Source organism: Sminthopsis crassicaudata, chromosome 4, assembly GCF_048593235.1.
Source record: "Sminthopsis crassicaudata isolate SCR6 chromosome 4, ASM4859323v1, whole genome shotgun sequence".
In the NCBI taxonomy this organism is placed as follows: Eukaryota; Metazoa; Chordata; class Mammalia; order Dasyuromorphia; family Dasyuridae; genus Sminthopsis; species Sminthopsis crassicaudata.
This window is the reverse complement of record NC_133620.1, coordinates 346,801,024-346,828,281: the sequence shown is the minus strand read 5'-3', so window position 1 is coordinate 346,828,281 and position 27,258 is coordinate 346,801,024. Positions and strand designations below refer to the sequence as shown.

General features: G+C 43.7%; 3 protein-coding genes across 20 annotated transcripts in view; 1 reads left to right on the top strand and 2 right to left on the bottom strand.

Moving 5' to 3' along the window:
• The window catches only part of ABI3 (ABI family member 3), a 41,252-nt gene extending 16,468 nt beyond the window's left edge, over positions 1–24,784 (top strand). For 2 of the 10 annotated variants that reach the window (XM_074261216.1, XM_074261217.1), the window contains 7 exons: positions 16,432–16,599; positions 17,948–18,124; positions 19,799–19,884; positions 20,263–20,349; positions 20,557–20,693; positions 21,043–21,174; positions 24,217–24,784. In XM_074261216.1, the coding sequence (XP_074117317.1) occupies positions 16,465–16,599; positions 17,948–18,124; positions 19,799–19,884; positions 20,263–20,349; positions 20,557–20,693; positions 21,043–21,174; positions 24,217–24,380 (918 nt within the window). In that variant the 5' untranslated portion in view covers positions 16,432–16,464 and the 3' untranslated portion in view covers positions 24,381–24,784. Of the gene's footprint in view, positions 1–12,144; positions 12,629–16,431; positions 16,600–17,947; positions 18,125–19,798; positions 19,885–20,262; positions 20,350–20,556; positions 20,694–21,042; positions 21,761–23,952 lie in introns of those variants that run through there. The other 8 variants (XM_074261214.1, XM_074261213.1, XM_074261210.1 and 5 more) reach the window with 8 other exon arrangements.
• GNGT2 (G protein subunit gamma transducin 2) overlaps positions 6,641–27,258 on the bottom strand; it is an 85,052-nt gene continuing 64,434 nt past the window's right edge. Inside the window, exons 1-4 of one of the 3 annotated variants that reach the window (XM_074261228.1) lie at positions 11,851–11,995; positions 8,302–8,429; positions 7,798–7,904; positions 6,641–7,038 (exon numbers count right to left, since the gene is read on the bottom strand). In XM_074261228.1, coding sequence (XP_074117329.1) covers positions 6,913–7,038; positions 7,798–7,881 — 210 coding nt within the window. In that variant the 5' untranslated portion in view covers positions 7,882–7,904; positions 8,302–8,429; positions 11,851–11,995 and the 3' untranslated portion in view covers positions 6,641–6,912. Of the gene's footprint in view, positions 7,039–7,797; positions 7,905–8,301; positions 8,430–10,989; positions 11,313–11,850; positions 11,996–27,258 lie in introns of those variants that run through there. The other 2 variants (XM_074261229.1, XM_074261226.1) reach the window with 2 other exon arrangements.
• PHOSPHO1 (phosphoethanolamine/phosphocholine phosphatase 1) overlaps positions 25,920–27,258 on the bottom strand; it is a 65,782-nt gene continuing 64,443 nt past the window's right edge. For 4 of the 7 annotated variants that reach the window (XM_074261223.1, XM_074261222.1, XM_074261224.1 and 1 more), the window contains one exon: positions 25,920–27,062. In XM_074261223.1, coding sequence (XP_074117324.1) covers positions 26,301–27,062 — 762 coding nt within the window. In that variant the 3' untranslated portion in view covers positions 25,920–26,300. Of the gene's footprint in view, positions 27,163–27,258 lie in introns of all 7 variants that reach the window. The other 3 variants (XM_074261221.1, XM_074261219.1, XM_074261220.1) reach the window with 1 other exon arrangement.

Here is a 27,258-nt window from a genome sequence, read left to right as displayed (position 1 = left end):
GCTCCTAACTATTGTTCTAATTTCCTCTTCATTAGTGGTGAGTTCACTCTTTTCATTTTCAAGACTATCAATTTGCTTTTTCTCTTTCCTTTTTTTAATCAGGTTTACTAAGGGTTTGTCTATTTTGTTGGTTTTTTCATAAAATCAACTCTTAGTTTTATTAATTAATTCAATAGTTTTTTTTTTTTACTTTCAATTTTATTAATCTCACCTTTTATTTTTTGAATTTCAAGTTTTGTGTTTGTCTGGGGGTTTTTAATTTGTTCCTTTTCTAGCAATTTTAGTTGTAAACCCAATTCGTTGGCCCTCTCTTTCTCTATTTTATGCAAGTAGGCCTGTAGAGATATAAAACTTCCCCTTATTACTGCTTTGGCTGTATCCCACACATTTTGGTATGATGTCTCATTATTGTCATTTTCTTGGGTGAAGTTATTAATTATGTCTATGATTTGCTGTTTTACCCAATCATTCTTTAGTATAAGATTATTTAGTTTCCACTTATTTTTTGGTCTATTTTCCCCTGGCTTTTTATTAAATGTTATTTTGATTGCATTATGGTCTGAAAAGGATGCATTTACTATTTCTCCCTTATTGCATTTGATTTTGAGGTTTTTATGCCCTAGTATATGATCAATTTTTGTATAGGTTCCATGAACTGCTGAGAAGAAAGTATATTCCTTTCTGTCTCCATTTAGCTTTCGCCAAAGATCTATCATATCAAACTTTTCTAGTATTCTATTTACCTCTTTGACTTCTTTCTTATTTATTTTGTGGTTTGATTTATCTAATTCTGAGAGTGCAAGGTTGAGATCTCCCGCTATTATAGTTTTGCTATCTATTTCCTCTTGCAGCTCTCTTAATTTCTCTTTTAAGAATTTAGATGCTGCACCACTTGGTGCATATATGTTTAATATTGATACTGCTTCATTATTGATGCTGCCCTTTAGCAGGATATAATGCCCTTCCTTATCTCTTTTAATTAGATCAATTTTTGTTTTTGCTTGATCTGAGATGAGGATGGCTACTCCTGCTTTTTTGGTTTTGCCTGAAGCATAATAGATTCTGCTCCACCCTTTTACTTTTAGTTTGAATGTCTCACCCTGTTTCAGGTGTGTTTCCTGTAAACAACATATAGTAGGATTCTGACTTTTAATCCAGTCTGCTAACTGCTTCCTCTTTATGAGGCAGTTTGCCCCATTCACATTTATGGTTAGAAGGACTAATTCTATATTGCTTGCCATCCTATTAACCCCTGCTTATGCTTTTCCCCTTTCCTTCCCTTTTACCCTCCTATCCAGTATTAAACTGGTGAACACCACTTGCTTTTCACAGCCCTCCCTTTTTAGGATCCCTCCCCCACCTTAAAGATCCTCCCCTTATTTTACCCCTTTTCCTCGAAATTACTGTATTCCCTTCCCCTTAGCTTACTCCTTCCCTTTCACTTTTCAATGAAGTGGAAGAAGTTTCACCATAAATCAAATATGTCTATTGATACACACTATGTTCATCTCCCTCCTTTCTTTCTCTCAGATATAATAGGTTACCTTTGCCTCTTCATGAAATGTAGTACCACCACTTTACACTTTTTTATCATATAATCTCCTTTCCACCTCTAGTTTCTAAGACAAATTGTACATATGTTCTTTACATCTTTTTTTGACAGAAGTATAGTTCTCAAGATTTCTTTTTACCTTTTTAGAAATCTCTTGAGTTCTCTATTTGAAGATCAAACCTTTTATGTAGGTCTGGTTTCTTCATCAAAAATAGATGGAATTCATTTATTTCGTTAAATGTCCATCTTCTTCCCTGGAAAACGATGCTCATTCTTGCTGGGTAAGTTATTCTTGGCTGCATACCAAGTTCCTTAGCCTTTCGGAATATCATGTTCCAGGCCCTGCGTTCTTTTAATGTGGACGCTGCTAGATCCTGGGTTATCCTTATTGTGGATCCTCCATATCTGAATTGCTTTTTTCTAGCAGCTTCCAATATCTTTTCCTTTGTCTGATGGTTCTTGAACTTGGCCACTATATTTCTTGGCGTTTTGATTTTAGGGTCCCTTTCAGTAGGTGATCGATGAATTTTTTCAATGTCTATTTTACCCTCTGTTTCCAGAATGTCTGGGCAGTTCTCTTTGATAATTTCCTCGAAAATGGTGTCCAAGCTCTTTTTTTCCTCCCATTTTTCAGGGAGTCTGATTATTCTCAAATTGTCTCTCCTGGATCTGTTTTCCAGGTCTGTTGTCTTTCTGGTAAGGTACTTGACAGTCTTTTCAATTGTTTCATTTCTCTGGTTTTGCTTGACTACCTCTTGGTTTCTCCTTGAGTCATTCATTTCTACTTGTTCCAGTCTAATTTTCAATGATGTATTTTCTTCACTCACTTTTTTTTATATCTCTTTGTAATTGTCCAATTGAGTTTTTATCTTCTATGGAATTTTTTTCCATTTTATCCATTTTATTTTTTAGAGAGCTGATTTCTTTTTCCAGCTCACTAATCCTGTTTTCCTTGGAGTTGTTTACCTTTTCCAGCTCACTAATCCTGTTTTCCTTGGAGTTGTTTACCTTTTCCAGCTCACTAATCTTGTTTCTCAATGATTTGATTTCTTTATCCACTCTGTCTTTGAATGCATGGGATGACTTCTCCAGGCTCTCTTGCCAAGCTTCCCTTTCCTTTTCCCATTTCTCTTCCAGCTCTCTTGTGAGAGCCTTTTTGATTTCCTCTATGAGGTTCTTTTGTATTGAGGAGCAGCTTATATCCCTCCCAGGGGATACATCTGGGGACAGTCTGTTCCTAGTCTCCTCAGCATTTGAAGTCTGCTCCCCCTCCACACAGAAGCTGTCAATGGTTAGAGCCCTTTTGAATTTTTTGTTCATTTTGTCAGAGCAGGAATCAAAGAAAACAAACTGACAAGAGATACAATTGGTCTGTTTTGCGGGGGATGGGGCTGGATGGTATTAATGGACTTCCTCTACAGACTGGGGGTAGGGCAGCAGAGAGCCACTAACAGAACAGCAATGACTGTATTGAGTCTGGGCTCTGAGGCTCCGAGAACGCACTGAGTCAGTCCAGGTGGGGGTTGGGGGTGGCCGGGGTCTGAGAGAGGCTGGCTTTCTGGGGTTTTAATCTTCACCTCCGGTGTTTACACCCTCTCAGCTGCTCCTGGCTTGCTGCCAAGACGGAGCATCCACACTGGGGCAAAAGCCCTTTCACAGAAACGGCAGAGATCACACCCCTCCCCCTCTGGTCTGAGCTGTGTGAGCTACCTGTCTTGCTCTGGCTGCCTGCCTTCAGTCTGTGCCCAGTCTGATTGACCCTCCCCCGAACAAACACAGACCTTTTCTGGCGACTTTCAAGGATGTCTTCTCTTGGTGATTATTTGTGGATTTCTTTCTGGGTCAAGCATTAAGTCAGAGGCTTGTCATGAAGTAAGTTCTGAGAGAAAACGAGGAGCTCAAGCAGCTGTCTGCCTCCACGCCGCCATCTTGGCCGGAAGTCTCTTCCTTGTATTCTCAAAAAGTTCACTGGCCACAGGTTCTGATAGACCCTATCAAGTTTGAAAGTCCAGTGATGAATTATATGCTTGGCAAATAAGGACCAGCCCAGCTGTATATCATCAGTCATTTTTGTAGTGCTATTTCAGTTCTGAACAATTTTCTATAATCCCATTTGGGGTTTTCTTGACAAAGACACTGGAGTGTTTTGCCCTTTCCTTTTCCAGCTTATTTTACAGATGAAAAAACTTGCGTTTTTTTTCAAACAGGGTTAAGTGACTTGCTCAGGATCACAGTTGGATTTTCCTGACTCCAAGGCTGGAGCTCTGTCCATTGCACCACCCACCTGCCCAGTCATTGGTTACAGGATGATAATTTGGGGGGAAGTCTATTTGTTCAAGCAATAGAGAAGTTGTGATCTGTGTCAGAGAAGAAAGTATACATACTGACCCCATTGAAATCACCAGTCCTTCCAATATTATATATGTGTATATGTGTGAATGGATGGATGTCTATTTCTGTGGAGGAGCCCTGGAAGAAATATTGGGAGGAGGGGGACACAGATATTATTGAGTCACTGATCTGCTAATATTCGTTTAAAGAAAGGGCCAGAGTCTAGAACACCCCCTTCCCTCCCCTTCTCTCCCCGCCCCAGCACAGACAGTGACCAGCAGAGGGCATTGCACCCTCACCCACAGCTAACCAGGGAGATTTCTCAGCTATGAAAGATACCTCTCCGTCAAGGCTGGCTTTCTAGATGGGATGCCCTTATTTTGAGAACCATAAAATCGGGGGCAGCTAAGTGTCGCAGTAGATAGAGCACCAGTCTTGAATTCAGGAGGACCAGAGTTCAGACACTTAACACTTCCTAGGCTGTGTGACCCTGGGCAAGTCACTTAACCCCAGCCTCAGGGGGAAAAAAAAGAGAGAGAGAACCATAAAATGGCAGAATTGGAAAATACCTTTGAAATTATCTAGCTTAATCTTCTTATCTAGCTTAACCAAAGAAAGGAATTGACTCCTCATTCTCATGAGTCTTTTTTGCTTTCCCCAACTTAATACTAATGACCCCACCTATGCTATAGTGAGGTTATTATAGTATGACTTGAGCCCAATAAAATGAGTGGGAGAAGTTTTTAGGTGATTGAGAAGAAAGAGAAGATTTTTCCCACCCCAGAGGAAGAGGATACAATAGAGGAAGAGAGAAGAAAATTGGGCATGCAAATCTCCTGATGTTTTGGGTTAGGCTTTGATGTGAGAGGAATTCTATTCTGAAGTGTTTTTCCCTTCCTATACTTCTCCCCTAACCCAAACCCTCAGAAACAGACAAGGTCCAGAAATAACCTTATTCCTTACCATTAACTCCGCCTCTATCTTGTGCCTTCACATTGGGACGTTCTGGAGGGCAGAGACTAGGTGGGGGGGGGAATGGATATCTCCTATATCCTCTCTGCTAGGGAGAATACTCTGGCTAACATTCCCCACATGTTAAAGGATCAGGGAGAGACTAATTTATCCTCAGATACCAGAAGGCCTAGGAATTAGCTTCCCCCATCCGACCCAGCCCCCACTCAATCTGCCAATCTGTCATGAGCTGGAGATGAAGGAGTCAGGATGGGGGGAGCAGGGCTGATCTCCTTAGGATTACTCAGTGTGACAGGTCTTCTTTCTCTGTCCTCTTTCCTCTCCCCAATCCTGGACATCCTGGGCTGTCATCCAAACATTCTTTGAGTCTCCAGTAGAAATCCAGTTGATCCAGAGCCTGAGAATGGAATTCAATTTACTCAACAAGCAGCAAGAGATGATCCAGTGTGTTGGTGGACTGAATATGCTTTTTGGCTTCTTTTTTTTTTTTTTTTTTTTTTAAATAATCTTATCTTCTCTTCTTGTCTGCCTTGAGATTATTTTATCATTCAATAGCATCTCTGCTCTGGAAATGGCTTATGTATGGGTTTTAATGATCTATTCTGTCTTTGCTGACCTCTGATATCAGTACTGAGCTAGTAATGGTTATACTCTGAGGTGGACTCAAAGAATCCTAAATTTTAAGTATTATTAAGAGAAGTTCTGCAAAAGATGGACATTCCTTCCCTTGGCCTCCTTCCAACCCTCTGCCCCAAAATCGGTGAACTTGAACAAGAGGAAAAAAATCATCATTATTTTCACTTACCTCAAAGCATAATTGAGCATCTCCTTCTGTTATTTAAAAACCCTCTGAAAAGGCTTTGTTAGACTACTAAAAAAGGGACTGGCTTCTAACTCCTGAAAACTTACAAGTCTATGATCCTAGTGGGCTTGTTTAGAGATTGTGATTACAATTGAGGGAACTGTTTGCAAAACAGAGATTGTAGGACTTATAACTAAAAGGAATCAACTTTATTGCATCCATACCAGGCCCTTTTTCTCATTGAGGAGGAAACAAGCCCCATGATCTCCTTGCCTCAAATCTAATAGACTCGTTGGCTAATTATTAACAGCTCACATTTCTCTAGTGTTTTATGGTTTGTCTCAAAACACTGCATTGAGTGTTGTAATTATTCTTATCCCATGAAATAGGAAAGAGGAATTCAGAAAGGTTAAAGGACTTGCCTGAGATTACCCAGTAAGAGTCAGAGTCTGGGTCTGAACCCAAGTGTCCAGATTCCTGGGCTTTTTTTTAATGCCATATTGGGTCAGGAGCAAGAGGATTATCCACCATTAGGATTGGACAGGCTTTCCTTCCCCTTGAGCTGTCCCATGTCACCTAGAACAACCTGGCAGTGGAGAATTCAATGGAACAAATGCTTTGGGATATCCTTCTCTACCACCCTTCTTGCCAATGCCCCCTTCTCTTTTCCCCCTCCTATCTAGACACTAACTTTGTTCTATCCCACCCTATTCCACCTTCCAATGGAAGTGGGAACCACACTGTACATGCCCTCCATTCAGATCAGATATTTGATCTTCTTTATCTTTCATTAAAATTGAGGAGCTGGAAACTTTGCCATATGCCCCACCTGTACTCCTTCCAGGCCTTGGGAATACATCTGATATGCCGATGTATCTTTAGAACTTAAATTAAATTGTGAGCTCCCTGAGAGTAGGAAATGTTTCATTTTCCCCTTCATATCTTGACACACAATTAGCACTTAATAAAATTTTTTTCATTCATTCATTCTGACATTTTATTGCCATCCCTCCCTTCCCCAGATAACCCTTTGGACTGAGCTGGTAGCATTTTCCTGGTTGAGTTTACACTGGTTCAATACAATTAGACTTTAACACCAATTAGTTAACTGTTGAAGAATAGATGTGACCTTGGAGAAAGATGGACAGAATTGTCAGGGTAGAGTGATATTTAGTTGTCAGGGGTTTGGGTCTATAGGTGATCATCTAGAAAGGGAAAAGCTGGTCCTTGGGTTGAGGATGGAGAAAAGGGGTGGTCAGCTTATCATACAACCACCTTTCTCCTTAAAGGGATTTTTGTCCTCAGGGACACCTTTAAGTAGGGGGTCATCTCCAGCATTAGCTTCCACATATTCCTTAAGTGCCTTCCCTGATTTGGAAATCTGTGAAGAAAAAAAAAAAAAGTTTCCTTAGGTATTTGTTCACCGATTTGAGATCCTTGACTGGGAGGGGGAAACTGTATATCATCACTCTCAGTCCAAAGTTCTAAAATTGTAACACCTCATAAAGCAGGGATTTCCCCTAATGCATAAAGGATGGTAGTTAGGCACCTAAAAAAATTCATTTAGTAACTGAGAAAAGATCTTAATGGCTTTAATCACAAAGATGTAGTCTTGGTTGACTTTATCTTGACTAGTTAGTCATGTCACTTTTTATGATCCCATTTGAAGTATTCTTGTGCAAAGATACTGAACTTGTTTGCCATTTGTTTCCTCAGTTCATTTTACAGCTGAGGAAACTGAGACAAACAGGTTACTTATAGTCACACAGCTAGAAAGTGTCTGAGATAATATTTGAACTCAAGTCCTCCTGATAAGTGCTCTATCTACTGTATCACCTACCTGTCCCCAAATTTCCCAAATAACTTTATGTATTTAGTCTTGTCTATATGTCTATAAGGATAGACACTCCAAGATGAATTGAGCCTTAGGATCTCTTTTTTCTTGGTCAGGGAACCTCGGCAGATCTATCTTATCCATCCCCAGCTTCCTTGATCACTCCCCTGATTTTCAACTCCTTAAAAAGGACTTTCCACCACCTTCTTCCCTTCCCCCCACCAACAGCACGTCCTATCACCTATTCCATTGCATCCCTCTCTCATCAAGAAGAGAGGACTGAGAAAACAAGGGAAGAAGGCTTACCAAGACTCTTTCGTTCTTCACTTCCTTCTTAAGTTGATCGATCTGCATTTTTAACAGCTCCTTCTCAGTGAGATCCTGAGCCATGTTGCTCCAAAGAAACAGAAACCCTGTAGGATACATCACTCCATATAAGAAATGCCTCATTCACGCCAGGCAGTCACCACCAAATGGAATCCTTATACTTTCTCTCCTATGATTCCTATATCCTTCATTCAGGATCTAAGCAAAAAGTAGACGATACTCTCTGTATGTAAGAAGTTCCAGCCTCCCACTTGGGGAGATCCCAATCTGATGGAAAAGAGGTGGAGAAAGAAAAGGCTAGTTTTGGTTTGAGACTTTTCCCCCCCATCCTGAAAAAAATGTGGGTGATAAACATAGGCTAATTAGCCCAACCACTTTGCTTTTTGATTCATAAACCCTTAAAAAATTATTTTTAGAAAGACTTCTGGAAATTTATGTCTACTACCTAATTTCTGCTACTCAAATCTCGTCCCCAAGCCTCACCTGTGTATGTGTTTGTATGTGGTGGTGATGATAGGGTACTGTCTTGAAGTCTTCAAAGAGGCACCTGTCGAAGTCTTGGAACACAGTATTTCCTGGTCCTCTTACTTCTTTCCAACTGAAGATTTCTCCTGTTGAAGCAGCAGATGGTCTTAACACCAAAATCTCTGATCCTTAAGCTGGTTAATAAACTTGAAGTAATAAGCCTATCAGGAAACCTGAGCCCCACTGGAAACAGAAAGAAATTGACACCTGTCCCCAAAGTAGCACACTGACCAGCTCAAAGATGAGGTCTCTAGGATGCTCAGTCTATGGAAGAAAAGGCTGCTAGCATATGATCAGTCCCTTCTAGTATTTGGAGGGCTGGGTCAGATTTGGTCTGCTTGGCCCCAAATCAGAAAATAAGGAGCAAAGGGTAGAAGTTTCAAAAAGGCCAATTTGGGCTCCACATAAAAAAAAAAAATTCCAAAAGTGGAATATGGTGCCTCAAGGAGTTCCCTATCACCAGGATCTTCAGGAGGAAGGTTTGATATCCACTTTAGAAGCTATTGTAAGTGGGGTTCTATGGGATTCTATGACTTTGGATATCCAAGTGACTTTGGAAGCAGTCTAGTGATCTTCCTGCCTCTCACATCACTTTATTGTTGTTCAGTCCTGTCTTCATGCTCCCGTTTGGGGTTTTCTTGGCAGATACTGGAGTGGTTGGGCATTTCCTTCTCCAGCTCATTTTACAGATGAGGAAACTGAGGCAAGACAGGAATTTTACAGATGAGGAAACTGAAGCAAGACAGGATTAAGTGACTTGCCCAGGGTTATACAATTAGGAAATGTCTGAGCCTGGATTTGAACTTAGTTGGGTCAGAAAGACTCCAGGGCAGATATGGATACAGTAGATAGAGCACATGGCCAGAAAACCTGAGTTGCTTACTAGTCAATCTGAGCAAGTCACTTAACCCTGCTCACCTCAGTTTCCTTATCTGAAAAATGATCTAGAAAAGGGAATATCTTTGCCAAAACAAAAACAAAACCCAAATGGAACCACAAAGAGTAGTATGTGATTGAAACAAGTAAACAGCAAACAAGCCCAGTGCTCTATCCACTGCAGTCCCTAGCTGCCTCCTATCACTAGGGTCTATTGTTCTAGAATTCTGGTTGCATTAGCTCCTATTTCAGATCACATTCTCCAATTTTTCTTCTCATCTTGTTATTCTGAACAGTTCCCTCTTCTCAGTTCACCTCTGAATTTTCTGCCCGAGTCTTCTAAAAGGCTTTGAACTGAACTGAAGTCAGAGAGAGACATTCTCCTTCCCCCCACTTCTATCTTGCATTTCTAATTTGGCTTTAAATAATAAATTATAACAGGTGCAGCTGGGTGACACAATGGTTATAGCACTAGCTCTGGAGTCAAATTTGAATTCAGAACTTGACATTTATTAGCTGGGAGATCCTGGGCAAGTCATTTATACTGACTACCTCAAAAAAAAAAAAAAAAAAAAAGATAGCTAGCATTTATACAGCACTTTTAAGTTCTGCAATATAGGTGCATATAGGTGATCTCATCTGGTCGGTCTCTACTGGATACATTCTCTTCTTCCTTAAAATCTTCCACGATTAATCCCACCTAAGTATATATTCACTCCTTCTTTTGAGATCCTCTTAGACCTTTTTTTATTTCTTTGCTTCCCTAGTTCTGTTTCTTTCTGTCTGTTTCCCTATCTCAGGTATATGTATCATGACCATAGCTTTATTTTCCTTTGTGTCTAGTCCTACGAGTTGTCAGAGATCTCTGCCTTCAGACACGCTTCATCCAGGGTTCAATTCAAAGGGCAGAGGAAGGAAGCTTAGAAATGTGCTAGAACCCTTAAGGAATCATCTTGTACATTTCTTTGCCTTTTATCTGGGTGACAAAACCAATCTGGATTCACTTTGGGGTTAAGGAGCAATGGGACTGTTGAGGAAGCATGTGTTCTGTCCTGCTCTTGGGAATATGTCTGATCCAAATTCATTACTTAGCACCAGGCTGATGATAATAATAACAAAGTTCCTGCTTTCAAGAAGCTTCCATACTACTAGGGGACGATGGATAGAGCAGAGAAGCTACACTGAATGTATCTGAAACACAACATAGGACTTTATGTGGACAAAGGAAAGACCCAGAAAAAGTACAGATTGAGGAAAGAAAACTTTTGAACTGGGGAGATTCTGAGAAGGCTTCCTGGAGGAGGCTTTGAGTAGGGTTTTGAAATAGTAGAAAAATTTGAAAAGGAGGAGATGATAAAATGAGTTCATTCCAGCCATGGAGAAATGCCTATCCAAATAATATTCATGGAGGTGGGAGATGTAACATCAAGTTTCAGGAAACTTCTAAAGTCATTCATCTTGACTGAAACAGAGAAAATGAAAGAAGTGGTTTGAAAAAAATATTTTAGAAAACCTTAAATGTCAGTGGGAGGAGTTTTCTTTTTATCCTAGAAGCAAGGAGGGGACAACTGAAGTTTTGAGCTGGTAACATTGTAATGTCTATGCCTTAGGAAGATTATCTTGGCAGCTGTGTGAAGAACAATTTCCTTAGTGTTTTAGGGTCCACTGTCCACTCTCATGCATAGAATGTAAAAGTTGGAAGGGACCTTAGTGACCTTCCAGTACAACCCTGAGAATTTACTAATAAAACTTAGAGAGAAAAAGTCTTACCCAAAAGTGAGTTCAGTCATCTTTTTCTCTTCTGTCCAGCTGTTCATAGCTCCATTTGGGGTATTCTTGGTAAAGACACTAGAGTAGTTTGCCATTTCCTTCTCCAGCTCAATTGAGAGATGAGGAAATTGAGGCAAAAAGCTAGTGAGTGTCTGAGGCCAGATTTGTATACACAACACTGAGTCTTCTTGACTTCAGGTCCACAAAGTACTGAAGGCTACACAGTTTAATATTAAGCGATCCAGAACTAGATTCTAGAGTTCGTAATATCTCAGCCCTGAGCTCCTTCCTCTTTATCCCACTGACTCCTTGAGATGGCAAATTTCCAGTAGAACTAGAATCTGTTACCTAAGTTCATCATGAACATGCTTTCTCTTGGCACAGTGTACTCAAAACCAGGCAAATCTGACTTCAAATCCTACCCCAGAAGGGTGTGAACTCGGGCATGTCACTTAAATTCTCAGTGCCTCAGTTTCTTTATCTGTCAAAAGAGGGAGCTGGACAGAACCACTAAGTTTCCTCCACACTCAAAATTCTATGATTCTATGATCCTTTCTTGGACATAGAGAAGAATGGATCTCTACTTTCCATAACAATCACCCTTCAGAGACTTCAGGATAACTCTTTAGGAATTGTTGGGAAATTATCTCTGAGCTTTGAACACAAGCCCCCAAACTAGCATCCTACAAGTTCCTTGATGTCTTACAGACAGCTCCCTGGTGGCTAGAGTGCAGGACTTGGGAGCTGGAGAGATCTGAGTTCAAATCCTGTCCCATATTTTCACTATTTGACATTAGAAAAGTCAGTTAAACTCTCAGGCAGTTTCCTCACTTTCAAAATAGGGATATTAATAGCACTTACCTCAGAGCTGTTGTGAAGATCAAATGAGATACCACAAGTAAAATCCTTTGCACACTTTAAAGTACTAAGAGAATGCCAGCTACTATTCTTTATTATTATCTCCATGTCCCAGTCCTCCCAGCTCACCAGCCTCTCAGTGACTCATCTCTGAACTTCCCAAGGAAGCCCCCACCCTCTGCCCCTTTCCCATCTCCCCACCTCCTTAAGTGGAAAATACTCACACTCACACACACTCCCTCACACACACCCCTCCCCCAGCAGGGGACCAGCCTCCTTCCTCCCTGGCCTCTCGGGCCTCTTCTCCCTGTCTCCCTCCTCCCCCCACACTCTGGCTTCCTCTCTGAGCAGATTCAGCTTTGGTTTCCTCTGAGGGGGGTAAGCTTAGAGAGCGGGAAAAGTGACACCCAATTAAGCCCCTGCCTCACCCTTCCCCTTTGGCCAAGAGCTGAGTGGAACCAGCAGAAGGCCAGGCAGGGGAGCAAACATCAGCTTCCTCTTATCTGGCAATGAGCCTCCTGCCCTCCCCTAGCTGGATTTGCTTTTCTGGCCCCCAAGAACACGCCAACCAGAGGAAGGGCAGGCAGGGCAGCCAATCAGAGCCCAGGAAAGGCACAAAACCGGGTGGCCGAGAGTGAGAGGAGGGCAGCCAAACCCGGGGGCCATGGATGAACTGCAGCAGCTCTTGGAGTTTGAGATCCCCACGGGCCGGGAGGCCCTCCGAAGCAACCACAACAGCCTCCTCAGAGTTGCTGACTACTGTGAAAGCAACTATGTCCAGGTAGGTGGTGCCGGTCTCTGCTCTCTCCAACCTTCCTTGCATTGATTGCTCCCTAGCACTTCGAAGCCAAGCCCAGCCAAATCTCCATCCCTATCTTTGACCCTCCCTATGCAGGTTCAACTGCTCTATTCCTGATAGCGTCCCTTTCCATAATCCTGACTCCCATCTCTAACACTTCCCATCAACCCCAGGACTTGGACCATTTGAACCTGCTTTCTATGGAACCCAGAGTAGGGGAGGCTGTCAAAAATTCTCTATTCTAAATCTAAAAAATCCTTCATTTCCTTGCAAGATCCCTTTCCCCAATCCCTACCTGCACAGCATTTGGTTCCCACAACCATGAGACCCAACTAAATGTGTTTAGTCCTGAGCTCTTCCAGGGAGAGGTGAAAACTAGAGGTTAAACTAGGTTATCATCATCTCACACTTTTTCTTCCCTCCTGTTTCTCACCCACCCATCCACCCAAAAAAGGGGTGGGGGGGAGGGGGAGGGAAGCCCTTCTATGATAGTACCCATGGGAAATCTCTGGGGCAATAAGTGGAAGAAAGCTAATGGTGAGTTGAGTCAATCTTAGAAAAACTCAAGGAAAAGTAGAGAAGAGGGGTTAGACTGTTAGTGTGGGCCTTAGAAGCAAGATGATGCAAAATGATCTCTGGGAGGTATCTGACAACTAAGAGAAAGGACTCTGGGATTTTTACACTTCTCTGGATTCTGTATCCAAATATCTGGGTGTTAGGATGGGAGCTTTGGCTGGAGCTATTTCTTTCTCCGGATCTCTTCCCCCAGAGCCAGGGCTCTGTTGAGTACATACAAACGGGAGGGGTAGAATGATGGAATTTTTATTCATATCAGCATCATAACCTACAAATACAATAACAAACAAACTAAAAATAGCCCCTGTTTTAGGGCTATTGATGAAGTCTTTAGATTTACTATGATGTGAGACAACTCATTTCAGGGCAACAAATTGAGGAGAAAGCCTTGGCTTTTGAGTCGGGAAATTTTGGGTTCAGATTTTATGTCTGCAGCCTGGGTGACCTGTGTCTGATCTTCAGCTTCCTCATCTGAGTCCTGTAAGAAGAACAATCCCTTCTGCTTCTAAGCCCTTCTGGAAATCTCAAAGCATTTTTCCAGAGAGGCTCTTATTCCCTTACTGGAAGGGAGAGAAGGAAGGAAGGGGCACGTTTCAATCAAGAAATTGAAATCAAGAGAAAGGAAACAACTCGCTCAGTTAGCGAGGGTGTCCAAGACCAAAGCTGGGGTTCTTAGAAACCCCAGGGCTCTGGTCACTACAATTCAGTGAACTAACTAGACTTTTCCAGCTGTTTTCTTTGTCTAGGAAGTATAAAGCTGCTTCTTCAAGTTGGGGAAAGATGGGTGGCTGGTCAATGTTATTTAAAGAGCCCCTAGCCTACGGATCCCCTCTGGACATTTCTCCTCAGTCTGACTAGGTATTACCAAAAGGGTAGCAAGGAGGAGATGCCAGGGGTAACCACAGTTATGTAGTTCATTTCTCAGATTTGACTGAGTTTCCCAATCTGGAGCAATTGGTATGAGAATTTTGGTGGGAAGAAATTTTAAACTCCTTTATATCTTTATTCTCCTCCCCTCATCCTCTTTCCCCACTTGACTGCAGGGGTCTCTTTATCAGCCGAAGTTAGGGCGACGGCTCAGGAATAGGATCCAGCCTTTAGTCTTCCAAGACTGAGCCCAAACATCTGTTTTGTGATGAGGTTAAAAGAGCATTCACCTCAGAAAGCATGCCACAAATCCAGGTTTAATTCATTGTTTTGTTGATTGTTTAGACAAGAAAATAATGGGAAAAATGTTAATAATGCAGTTTAAACTTAAAAATATTGGATACATGTGCTTTTTTCTAGAACTGTTTGTTAAACATTTACCAGGACACTTGCTTGTAGATCATCTCATCTAAACCCTATGTTTTCTTTTTTTCTTGGAGGCAATTGGGGTTGAATGACTTGCCATCACACAGTTAGCAAGTCTCTGAGGTCACATTTAAACTGAGGTCCTTCTGACTCCAGAGCTACCTATCTGCTCTCAAACCCTATATTTTTAAGAGGAAACTAAAACCTAGAAAAGTTTAATGACTTCCCCAAGAAGTTATTCAATATCGGAGCTGAAATTAAAATTTCTATATATTCCTCCATGCCCAACATAGTACTTTGAGTCCAGCAAACATTGAATAAATGGTTATTATTAGTAATAAACATTATGAATAAGAATAATAGCTATCACTGATATAGTATTTGCAGAGTACTTTACATATATAATCTCATTTTATCCTCACAAAAACACTGGGAGATAGATACTATTATTATTCCCATTTTACTGATGAAGAAACTAAGGCTAAAAAAAAAAAATGAAGTGACTTGCCTAGGATTACATAGCTAATAAATTTCAGAAACCCAATGAGTAACTCAAGTTTTCCTGAATCTAATTTCAGTATTCTAGCTACAATTAATATAATTAATTAATCTTCCACTTCTGTGTTTGTCCCATAGCAGCTAATTATTCTCTCTACTTAAATCTTTGTTTGGACTTCTCCAATGTGTATGTCATATTCTAACCTGTATTAAAGTTGTTTGTTTAAGTCTTATCTCTACAGCTAAACTGCAAGATCTTTTAGGACAGGGCCTAGCACAGTGCCTGGCACAAAGAAGTCATTTAATAAATGTTTACTATTATTATTGACTTTATACATAGTAGAACTTTAATAAATCTTTTGAGAAATCAATGAATGAATGGGAAAGTTCATGTGTCCTGTTTCCTATCCACTTGTCTTTCTCCTTTTCTCTATCAGTTCATTTACCAGTAGCCAGGCAAGACAGGTGGTCTCCATGGGTACCTAAAGATGAAAGGAAGCTGGATGGAGCACCAGTTTCACCCTTGCTATATGTGAATAGAAAACTATTCCACCAGATGGACAGAGACATTTTGAGTCATTTTCTGCCTAGGACTGAGAAAAAATCATTTGGAGCAAGGGAGACTTTGGAACACAAGGCTTAGAGAACAGAAGAAATAGAGAACCCAGGACACTGGATGACCACTATGGGGTAGGGGATAGATGTAGCTATGAAAGAATTTGTGTGGACGTATAACAGCCACACGTTCTTAACTTGGGATCCTCAGACTCCTGAAAGGGTTCATGATCTTGGATGGAAGAAAAAAAAAGGGACATTTTGTCTTCATTGACCTCTAGCTGAAATATAGCATTTCTTTCAATTATTTAAAATTATGATTCTGAGAAGGGCTATCCAGGAGGCCAGGGAACTCACACACACACACACCAGGGAACACACACTCACACACACACACACATACTATTAAACTCAATTGTCTCTACCAACTTAAACAAAATTCAAAGTCCTAGCAATGCCATCCTAGTGAAAGCTCTGTAGGTGTAATTCCATTTATGTTTTTTGAGGATGCCATGGAAACCCTTTCTGAACTCCTTGCAAGGCCTCTGTCCATCACTTATGATGTCCATCATTCTTAGTGCATGTAACCTCTGGGATGAACTTTTACTCCCTTTTTTACCTTGTACTTTCAGAGTGAAAAATGACTGTGGTATAGTGGGAAGGACTCTTAATTTATGAGACTTGATGTGAGGTCCTTATTTTTTGTGTGAAATCTTAGGCAAATCATTACCTCTTCACAGGGCTTTAGTTTGTTCATGTGTAAGAAGTGAAGTTTGTATTAGGGCCTTTTCAGCCCTGCTGAGCAATGATGCATGTCTGATCTGGATAGAGGCATGTGCTGGAGGTAGAACTGTGTCTTACAGGCCACAGAAAAGAGGAAAGCCCTGGAGGAAACTATGGCCTTTACCACTCAAGCCCTGGCCAGTGTGGCCTACCAGATCAGCAATCTGGCTGGCCATCTGCTGAAGATGCTGGATCTCCAGGACACTGGGCTGAGGCAGGTGGAGGCCAATGTGAGCACGCTGGACCAGGTAAGGAATAGGGGGGTGGAGCCAGAACAGCTGTCCTTGGCCCAACCTAACACTACCATTTTTATCCCCTTTCAGTCTTCCTCCACCTTGCACCTGGCCATGGGTCTTTAACCTTAGGTTTGAGAACTCAGTTTAAAAAAAAAAAAAAAAAAAAAAAAGATAGTATTTCAATGGAATTTTAATCCTATCTGTTTTATTTTACACATTTAAGGACTTTGTTTTCAGAAGTAGTCCATAGTTTGCTTCATGAACTGCCAAAGGATCCATGATACAAAAATGGCCCAAGAACTACTGCCCTGGATCCTTCCTCTCAGGAGACCATTCCCATCCCTAATAGCTGGAAAACCCTTCTTCAGGGAATCAGAATCTTTCCCAGAGTTGGCCCCTGACTTTGTCTACAGACGTGCTTATGGTCTCAAGAATCAAAGACGAGATGAGAGCCTTTGGAGGTCATTTGACAGAGAGTCTCACGAGACTCAGGTGATGTGTCCAAGGTCACTCAGAGACCAGATTCCGACCCGCCTGCTCTGACTCCACATCAAGTACTGCTTCCACTGTACTAGGCGGTGGACAGAGAGCCCTGACCTCTTGTAAACTATGGGCTGTGGAAGGGAGATTAGCAGGGGGGAGTCTGTTCAGCCGGAGGCTCTGAGTGAACGAGTCCTTGGCTCCCCCTCATCCTCGCCGTCCCCTTTCCTTCCTGCACACACTAGTGCACATATACTCCTGGCCTGGGACACACGGATCCCCCCTCCCCCACACAGCTGATGGGCTGCGTCCTTTCCTCCTGCCCCAGCAAACAATTCCTCTTCTCCAGGCTGCGTGTCTCCAAAGCGAATTCCACAGAGGGAACGGAGCCGATCCAAACACTCTTCCCATCCAGTCTTTCAGGCCCCAAATCCCCTCACCCCGCCCCTTGGGTTAGAATGATGCGTTCTGAGCCAATCTAGCTCCCTCCCAACATTCCCCCACCCCACCCCCCGGGGGATTCCATGTTTTCTCCCTTCCTCCTGTTCCTGTCTGTCTAATAATAATTGCCATTCCCTCTCTACAGGAAGTTAGTGAAGTGGCTCCATCCTTCCCCTTCCCCCCTGCAAGCGCACATACACACCACTCCCAACCCGTAATTACTGTGTGACCTGGTAAACATAATTCACCCTCTCTGGCCCTTACTTCTGTGGAGTACAGCCCTACTCTTCCCTGCGCCCCGCGCCCCACTGGTTTGGAAGGTCCTTAAAGGGTTCTAATTCAGGCAGGATCCTGGACCGATGCCTGCAGTAGGGACCTTCCCCTCCTCTCCACTCCCCATCCCCGACCTCTTCTACACCCCCCCCCCCCATCTCCGCAGATGGTGAACATGCACATGGAGAAGATTGCCCGAAGGGAGATTGGAACATTGGCTGTGTTCCAGCGGCTGCCGACAAATCAGAAGATCATCCCCCCTGAGAACCTGCCCGTGATGGAGCCCTACTATAGGAAACCTCTCAACTTCGCCTGCCTGGATAATGTTGGCCATGGGATTAAGGTAGAACAAGAGGTTCCCCCAACCTTGACCCAGCCCTCGGGGATCTCCTCCTCCCCGAGCCTTCATTTCCACATACTTGAAACGCATAAAACATTTATGAAATGCATAAAACGGGCCACTGTTTCTGGGAGGAGATACAAAATTAACCTCTTTCCCCCTTGAATTCGTTACTTCTTAATTTTCCTTTTGAGCAAATCAGTCTACTTCTTCAGCCTCCTCTTGTCTAGTCTTTCAAAATTATCCCTTAGTACCCTTACGTTCCACACCCCAAATTGAAATTTATTATCTTTTTTTGCTGAGTGTGAAGTTAAGTCTCAAGCTTCCTCTCTCACTCTGGGGTGCTGGGGCCTGGGTGTGCATGAGAACAGCCCCAGCGCTGAATGAGAATAGAAACTTCCTCTGTCTGAGGGTTTGAGGTCTTAATGCTTTCTCAGCCACAGTAAGATCTATCAGAGCGGAGAAAAAGGGGGTTGGGCTGCAGCTGCTTCGAAGAGCTGTCAGGGTACCTGGGGAGCTAAAATCAGAGATGAGGGGAGGGGCTAAATCCTCCAGAGAAGCCCTCCTGATCCCTTCCCTTGCCCCCACTTCCTTACTCTGGAAATTGAATTCTTCAAATCTCTTATTTTTTGTGTCATTAATATGGACATTTTAGATAATCCCTTGATCTCCTTCCAAAGGAAATTCCACTCTCAGTCACCCAAGTGTAGTCTATCCTAAATCCCTCTTGCTGCACACAGATTAAAAGTCCATTTCCTCCTGCTAGGAAATGGAAGTGACAATAACCAGATCAGACTATTTTTTCTGCCCTCATTGTTAATCTCCCCTTATAAAAATATCCTTAAATATAAATCTCTTTCTTTACACATCACACACACACTTTCACTTTTCTACCCCTTTCTTCATTGATGGTTCCTGATGAATAGGACCTAAAGAAACAGTAATCGTTCCATAATTCCACTTTCAACAATTCTCTTACAAAACAAGAAAATGCACCATTAGGTACATTACATGATTGCATATTAAAATGAATTATGTCTTTTGCATGACCTATTGAATCTATAACAAATATTTTCCCAGGCTTGGCTGCTTTTCCCCTGATGCTTTCCAGAAATTGGCCTGACCTTCCAAAACTATGGTTTGATCACTTAAACCTTCTGTGAAGGTTCTGGATCCTTGGGTTGGAGTCAGAGTCCAAAGTAGGGTCTTCCCTTGTCAGGACCTACTGTTAAAACTCAGAGAGAGGAAGAAACCTGGATGGAGGCAGGGAAAAAAGGAGGCTGCTGGAAGATTAAGGGACCAAAGACACTGGGGTATCTTCTCCAGAAGACCACGAGAGAAAAAATAAGGGGATGTTGTGGCTGAAGACAGGAAGTGACTGGCAGACAATGTGTCTCTCAGCTCTGGCGCTGGTGGCAGTGAAGTCTGCATACCTCATGCTTCTGGCGTGTGCTGGGTCCAACTGGAGCACTTGGAGATCGTCAGATAAGGCAGAGGGGAGGTATAGTTGGGAAACGAAACTGAGAACTGGCATTTTCCCCACCTAGTTCCCATGTTAGTACCCCAGTTCCTCTCTCTTAGTTCCCTTTGAGGTCAAGGAAAGGAGAGCACAGAATGGGGAACAGCAGGAAGAGAGAGGGCCAGCCCTTTAACTCTAGCCTATCTCCCCTTCCCCAGGATCTGAGCACTCAGCTGTCCAGAACTGGGACACTCTCCCGAAAGAGCATCAAGGCTGCAGTTGCCCCTCCCTCAGGAACACTGGGGTGAGTGAGGTTCTTCTAGCTTGCTTGTCCCCTCTTAATTTTATCCAGATCACTCCCAATCCCATTCCTCTCTTCCCTGGCTAGGCTACTCTCACTTAGGATGTTGGTAACAGGACATTTGCTTCCTTGGCTTGGGTGGGGAAGGGAGATGAAGGTAGATGGAGCAGTGTAAAGAGTATAAGTCCTGAGATCAAATCTGGGTACCTCTAACCCAGTTTCTACAGAAATAAAATGGAAATCATAACACCTACCTCCCAGAATTGTTGAGAGGATCAAATAGATTTCTAAAGTGCTTAGCACCATTTCTGGCCCACAATAGCCATTTATACATGTCTCTCCTTCCACCACTCTATTTTGTCAATCCCGATTCTCCTCCAGTCGACTCCCCAGAGTCCCTGAACCTGTACATCTCCCAGTCATTCCTGATGGCAAAATCTCTGCAGCCTCCTCTCTGGGTTCTTCCAGGTAAGCTCTATTCACTGGTAAAGACTGGTGGTTAGAGAGACCAGCTGCCCTTCAGAATCTCAGCTACAACCCCTTCTCTCCTCCCCGCCCTTGGGGTATGTGGAGTCTGGGTGGTGAAGTGTGGGACAGGGTGGTTGGGCATTGTTGGGAACCAAAACCAAAGAATCAAGGTCCCCAACTGTCCCGATGTCATTCTTTGAACTTCAGTAGCACTGAAGGAATCTGTGGGATCCCCGTGGCCAAGGTGCCAGTGATGCCCCAAGCCCCATCACTCTCTGACTCCATGTCCCCAAATGAAGCACTGGAGAACTCTCTTCCTGAGGAGCTGTCCACACCCCAGCCAGGTAAAGAGTGTCTTACCTCCCTCATTCCTCTCTCCAGAGCCCTCACCCATAAACTCCCTCCCAACACCTTGGTTACCCTTCCACTGACTTTCACCAAAAGCCTTCAGTTTCCTGCTTTAGAGGATAATACATCATTCCAAAGATAGTTGTGGGGGGAAATTCCCAAGTGGACCTACTGGGGAAGGGAGGAAAGGATGTGAAGGCACTTCTTTAACAAAAATTTATGAAATTATGTGTAGTATATATTTAAGACTCATTCTAGGTTCTGTGAAAGACATGGCAAAAGACAGGGTCCATTTTGATGAATCTTCTGCATAAGATCCCTTCCCATCACCTTCTTTCATTTCAATACCAGATCTACCCCCGCCCCTAGACCTGCCCCCACCCTTGGAGACTGATGAACTGATGCTGCCGCCTCCTCCACCCCCTGACTTTGACCCAGAAGAACCAAGTTGGGCTCCTGCTCAGTACTTGGAGAAAGGTACTTTCTAGCTATTATTTGGAAAAAGGACACCTAGGAGGAACAGTGGATAGAGTGTCAGACCTGTAGTTAGGAAGAATCATGTTCCTAAGTCTGGTCTGGTCTCAGACACTTATTAGCTTTTGATCCTAGACAAGTCATTTAATTCTTTTGTTGCCTCAGTTTCCTCAACTGTGTAATAAGCTGGAGAAGAAAATGGCTAACCACTCCAGTATTTTGGCCAAGAAAATCCCAGATAGGTAGGGCACAAGGACAGACATGACAAATGAATGCCTTGAAGCATTCTATATCAACAAGATTTCAGACTGTTTGGATGCAATGGCTTCCCTGTTTCCAACCAGGGATTCCTATCCTCCTCGTAGGAAGTGAGGCTTTTGAAAGAAATGGGGCTTCAGGGTTTTGTCAAGAAACTTCATCTACAAATGAAGAGACCTTACCAAATATCCCTCAGGATCCCTCTTTTCCATCTTTCTGCAAGGTTGGCTAACAATCTTTTCAATGATTCAATACAAATTAGTTTCTAGTCATTTAAGAGATCATTTTGTAGTCTTCTCCAGTAAAGCTGTGAATTAGTGAAATATTTAAATTCTATCATTGATTCCATGATTGTAGTTTTAGTCTTTGCCTTCAAGTGTTGGCAGGTAAGGACCCAGGATTTGGGATGAGAATGGAAAATTTTTAAATATTCATTTCACTAACAATATAGCAGGGGGGGAAAGTCTGCCCTTTCTTTATAGGACTGAGACATAGAGAGGTTAAATGACAAGACTATATAAGCCAGTTAGGAGTAAGAGGGCCAAGGTGATCTTGGCCAAGTCATCTAAGCTCTATAGTCCTCAGGTTGTTTTGTTAAATGAGGGCTCGATGAAATGACCTCTAAGAGCTATTCCAACTTCAAATCTATGATCCTATTACAGAGCACAAATCATCGCTCCTTTCGCCACACATGATCTGTTCCAAGAATGAGGACCAGGGTTGACCATGGCCCTGTCATTTAAGCTTTTGTCAGTTGCCTCATATTTTATATAAGGGTGTTGGTTTAGAATTGTAAAGTCCTGCCCAGCTTTAAATAGATGAGCTTATGTGGGTCTGGGGCATTCATATAAATGTCCACATAAAGCCTTGAATGTGAGGACATTCAAAATCTTCCTCCTAAAGAAGCAGCAGATACCTATATCAGGTAACTGAAAATATTTCAGTACCAGTTTTAGTCCTGAAACATGTTCACTTTTGTAGATGGTTCCCCTTCCTCATTCTGAGGTCAGGCTGATTTAGAAACAAGTTTTTTACTGGGTAACAGGGATTGATGACTGGGAGAGAATATTCCATGGTCTAAAAGTAATCAATAGATCTATAGAAGCAAGCTCTCTCTCTCTCTCTCTCTCTCTCTCTATATATATATATATATATATATTTTTTTTTTTTTTGCTAAGGCAATTGGGGTTAAGTGACTTGCCCTGGGTCACAATTAGGAAGTGTTCAGTGTCTGAGGCCAAATTTGAACTCCTGACTTCAGGAATTATGCTGTGCGCCACCTAGCTGCCCTTCAGCAAGTAATTATAAAGCACTTAAAATCCTATTATTTTACAAGAAGAAACAAAGAGGTTAAGTGAGTTGTCCGGGGGTAACACTGTAACTGTGTAAGGCAAGATTTGAACCCACTTTTTCCTAAGCCAAACCCAACACTCCGTGCACTATATGTAGAGTGCCATAGATTGAAGATTAATTTTTTAATAACTTAAAAGGCACAATTGACAAGTTTACCAAATTTTCAGTTGGCACAGGACTGAGAAATAGTTAATACAATCAATCAGGAGCCATAAAGATTTTGAAAGAGGAATGAAAGGCCAGTTCACAGGTAAAATATAAGGGCAAATGCAAACTCCTTCGCTTGGGTTTAAACAATTAGCTTAAACAAAAGCTGGGACAAATATAGCTAGATTATATGGTAATTAAACATTTTTTTTTGAAACAATGACATCACAGCTAAAAATTAACCTAATATGCTGCAATGAGAGGTAAAGGATGCTGAATCAGATCACATTGTCTAACAACTGAATCACTTATAGTGTCATGTTCTGGGCATGCATATTTAAGATGAACTGGGAGGCAGTCGGAAATAGGCAAATAGACTAAAGACCCAATAGTAGAATTAGAAGCACTATCATGAGAGGAAATGATCATACTTGTTCTCTTTGGTTATGAGGCAAAACTGGAGAGGTAGATTGGGAATGGCAATTTCCAGAGAAAATGATTTTTTGACAGAATCTTGAAAAATAAGGAGAGTTCCCTGAAGAGACTATGTGCCCTGTACTTAAGGACCCAGCTTTCAAGAGAAGACTCAGGGGGGAAAGTCAAAAGGCTGATCAATTGAAGACCTCCCTCTTGCAGCCTCCCCACACAAAGGAGACCTCACTCAGATGCCTTTCCCCCCTTTACTTCCTTTATAGCTCTAGTAGGGGGATGACTATTCTTAATATTAACTAGATTTAGCCTGAGTTCCTTTCCAACTCCAACACTATAAGAGGTAGAGTAAAGAGAGCAGCTAGATGGATAGTGCCAGGTCTACAAGCTGGATAACTCTTCATCAAGTTCAAATCTGGCCTCAGCCACTTACTAGCTGTGTGACTCTGGACAAGTCACTTACCCCATTTGCCTCAGTTTCCTTATCTGCAAAATAAGGTGGAGGAAATAACTTAAAATTTCATAGCAATAAGTGGAGATTTATGTGAACCCTGACCACTTGCCCTCTGAAATGGATTCTTATTCACTCCTTAGGTCTTTTAGCAAAACCCTGGGGTATTCATCTTATATCATTGTTCCATGTTGTGATCTTCCAGAAACCTCAAGGGATCAGTGCTGTGGAGGACAGTAAGAGCACCACCTCTCAGGTCAAGATAAATCAAGGGATTAGCCCAGGATTGTAGCATACTTTTGAGCCAAGATTCAAATTCAGGATCCCCTGTGTGATCTCCCAAGTTGTCCAAATTTCCCTGTGATCACTACTCGAGTGTCTCAATGTGGTATCCCCTCCTCCCACAGTGGTGACGCTGTACCCTTACACCTGCCAAAAAGACAACGAGCTGTCCTTTGATGTGGGCACTACCATCTGTGTCACCCGCCGATACTCTGATGGCTGGTGCGAGGGTGTTACCTCTGAGGGTTCTGGCTTCTTCCCTGGAAACTACGTGGAACCAAGCTGCTAATAGCCTGTCCTTCATGCCACCTGGGAATTCTGTTACCAAAAAAGGGACAAAGTGATGCCTTTTTAGCCTTTCCCCTTTCCCCAACATTCCCAGTAACTTCAGCCTTTCAGACAAGCTTTTCCCCTGTACCTGGGGACAAAGTGGGGGCAAATAAAGGGAAAGAGAAACTCAGCAGTGAGACAAAAACAGAAATCAGGCATCAGCTCCAAAGGATCCTGAGATTGAACTTTTTTTGGTCTGTGGGAGGTGGTGGAATTGAAGAGGGAAGGGAGATGGAGAGACAACAAAGGATGGTGCCAGCAGATGTTTTTTGGTAGGTGAGAACTGTTAGTCTAAAATTTGGTGATCATGCAAGTACAGAGATTTACCCTCCTATTCCTCTGAATAAAACCCTGTTAAAGCTCTTGACTTTCTGCTCGGAGCAGTGTCTTTGCTCTGATCCTCCTCTCCCATCACAAATTTTCAACACCAACCTCGGAAGAGATTCACTCCACTAAACCCAGGGGAACTACTCAAAAATATCCCTCTTCTAGACAAATATGTGATGGGGACAAATCATTTCACTTATCTGGTTGAATGAGATGGTGTCTCCTGTCTCTAGATTTGGGGGACTTGTTAAGGCCCTATTCTCTCGATGGAAGTGTTCCCTTCACTGCTCTCTGTCCTAGTTCCACTACACGGAGAGTTCCCTGAAGAGACTATGTGCCCTGTACTTAAGGACCCAGCTTTCAAGAGAAGACTCAGGGGGGAAAGTCAAAAGGCTGATCAATTGAAGACCTCCCTCTTGAAGCCTCCTCACACAAAGGAGACCTCACTCAGATGCCTTTTCCCCCTTCACTTCCTTTATAGCTCTGAGAACACAATAGGGAAAAAGGGAAGGAAGGGGACCATGGGCTTGGGCTGGCTCTGCTTAAAAACATCATGGCTTTGAGTTCCAAACAATCCGAGACCAGGGTAAAAATAAGGGAGGGTTTATCTCCTGCCGAAGGCTTTGGACAAGTCCCGGCCTCTTGCTGCATAGATGGGGTGGAGGATGGGGACATCCAGGAGAGTTGGGACTGGACACTATCTCGTTCTGACACCAGAAGGCTTCAACATCCCCGTCTTCCCGCCTCCCCCTTTTCTTTGTAACTGGATAGAGAAGTGAGATCTATTGTCATTGTAGTGCAAGCTGAGTGGACTATAAGCAGGCAGGTGAGTAGGGGACTGAGTGCGTGGTCCCTCCCCAGCCGGGAGGTGCGAGTGGGTGGAGTCTGGGGACCTGAAGAAGTTGGGAAGGTTTCCCGCGGCTGGGGAGAAGCTTAGTTGCACATTGGGACAAAAAGTATTTAAATACCTCCCCCCCTCCCCCACCTCCGAACAGCTTCACCACAAAAATAGGGATGGTGTAGGCAGCCTTATCTAGGAAGCCAGGAAGCCCGGATACCCGACGTCAGGTCGGAGCCAGGTCTGGCTCCTCTCGAACACGTGTGTACTGCTGGACTATCAGGACCCCACTCTGGACAGCCCGACTGGGCTTAAATGCATAGATGGTAACTGCCTCATTCATATATGTAATATATACATACATATCTATAAATACACATGTATGCACATATACACACATCCCGTGTGTATATATGTATATATGTGTGTATTTCTGCTCCCTCTCCCATTCTCCCAAATGGATGGAGCCCAGAGTTCTTGTAGCGCAGTTGGAAAGGACTGGGTCCGAGGGAGGGATAAACCAAAGCGAATTCGGAGGGGGACGGGGCAGGGGAGGGGAGAAAGTTCTAGTGTTGGTAATTAGAACACGGTTTCACTTTCCTGGGTCCCCAATCGGAGGCGAAGACGAAGCGGGTGGGAATGGGAGAGGCCAGGCCGCCCAGGAGCTGCGCCTTCCGCAGCCAGCCGGGCCTGGCTCCCGTTCCCCTCCGGGGTTTAGCATTTCTTCACCATCTCCTGCAAGTAGCGGCGGACTTCGGCTGCCGACTCCCAGGGCACCACGGTGGCCCGGAACGAGGAGGGCTCGGTATTCTGGGCTTGCTGGATGAGCTGGTGCATGGGGTAGCCGCGGCGCGGGAAAGCCACGTCTCCGACCGCCAGCAGCCCCATGGGGCAGAAGTCATTGGCGCCGTCGCCCACGTAGAAGAGATGCTCGAAGTGCACCCCTTCCTGCGCCCTCTCGCGCAAATAGTCGCCGAGCACCTTGTGTTTGCACATGTTGGCGGGGCAGCGCGTGCAGGAGTGCTTGTGGAAGGGCTGCAATACCACCACGCCCCGCTCATCGGGGCCCGAGGGATTGCTGAAGATTTTTCGGAAGAGGCCGCGGTAGCCCGAGGCGCGCAGGGAGCTCTCCACCCCAAACGTGTTGGCGTCCGAGATGAGGATGATCTCAAAGCAGCTGCCCTGTTTGGTCAGGAACTGGAAGAGGTCGGTCATACCGGGACATAGTGGGATGTCCTCGTAGACTTCGCGGAAGTCTTGCGCCTTTACGCCCTGCTCCCCCAGGTACTGGAAGACCCGCTGCATGTATTCGTTGTAGAAGCCCTCGCGGAACGTGGCCCGCAAGCTGTCAGGCAGCTTCTGGCCCGGGGCCGCGCGCACGATTGAGTCGTCGCTGTTCTCGTTCACTATGGTCTCATCAAAATCGAAGGTTAGCAGGAAGCGGGGCGCTCCCGGCTCCGCCATCCTAGTGCCGTCCTGGGAGGAGGGAGCAAGCGAGAAGGGGCGCGGCAGGAGCCCGCCGCAGAGAGGATGGTTAGAGAGGCGCCCAGACCAGCGGCGCTGGCACATCCACCACCTGAGGGGACCCAAGGGCTCAGTTAGCCTTGGTGCAGCTTCATCCATCCGAAACCCCGGGGCTTCCCCCTTCCCTACTCCCCCCCCAATGGTCTCT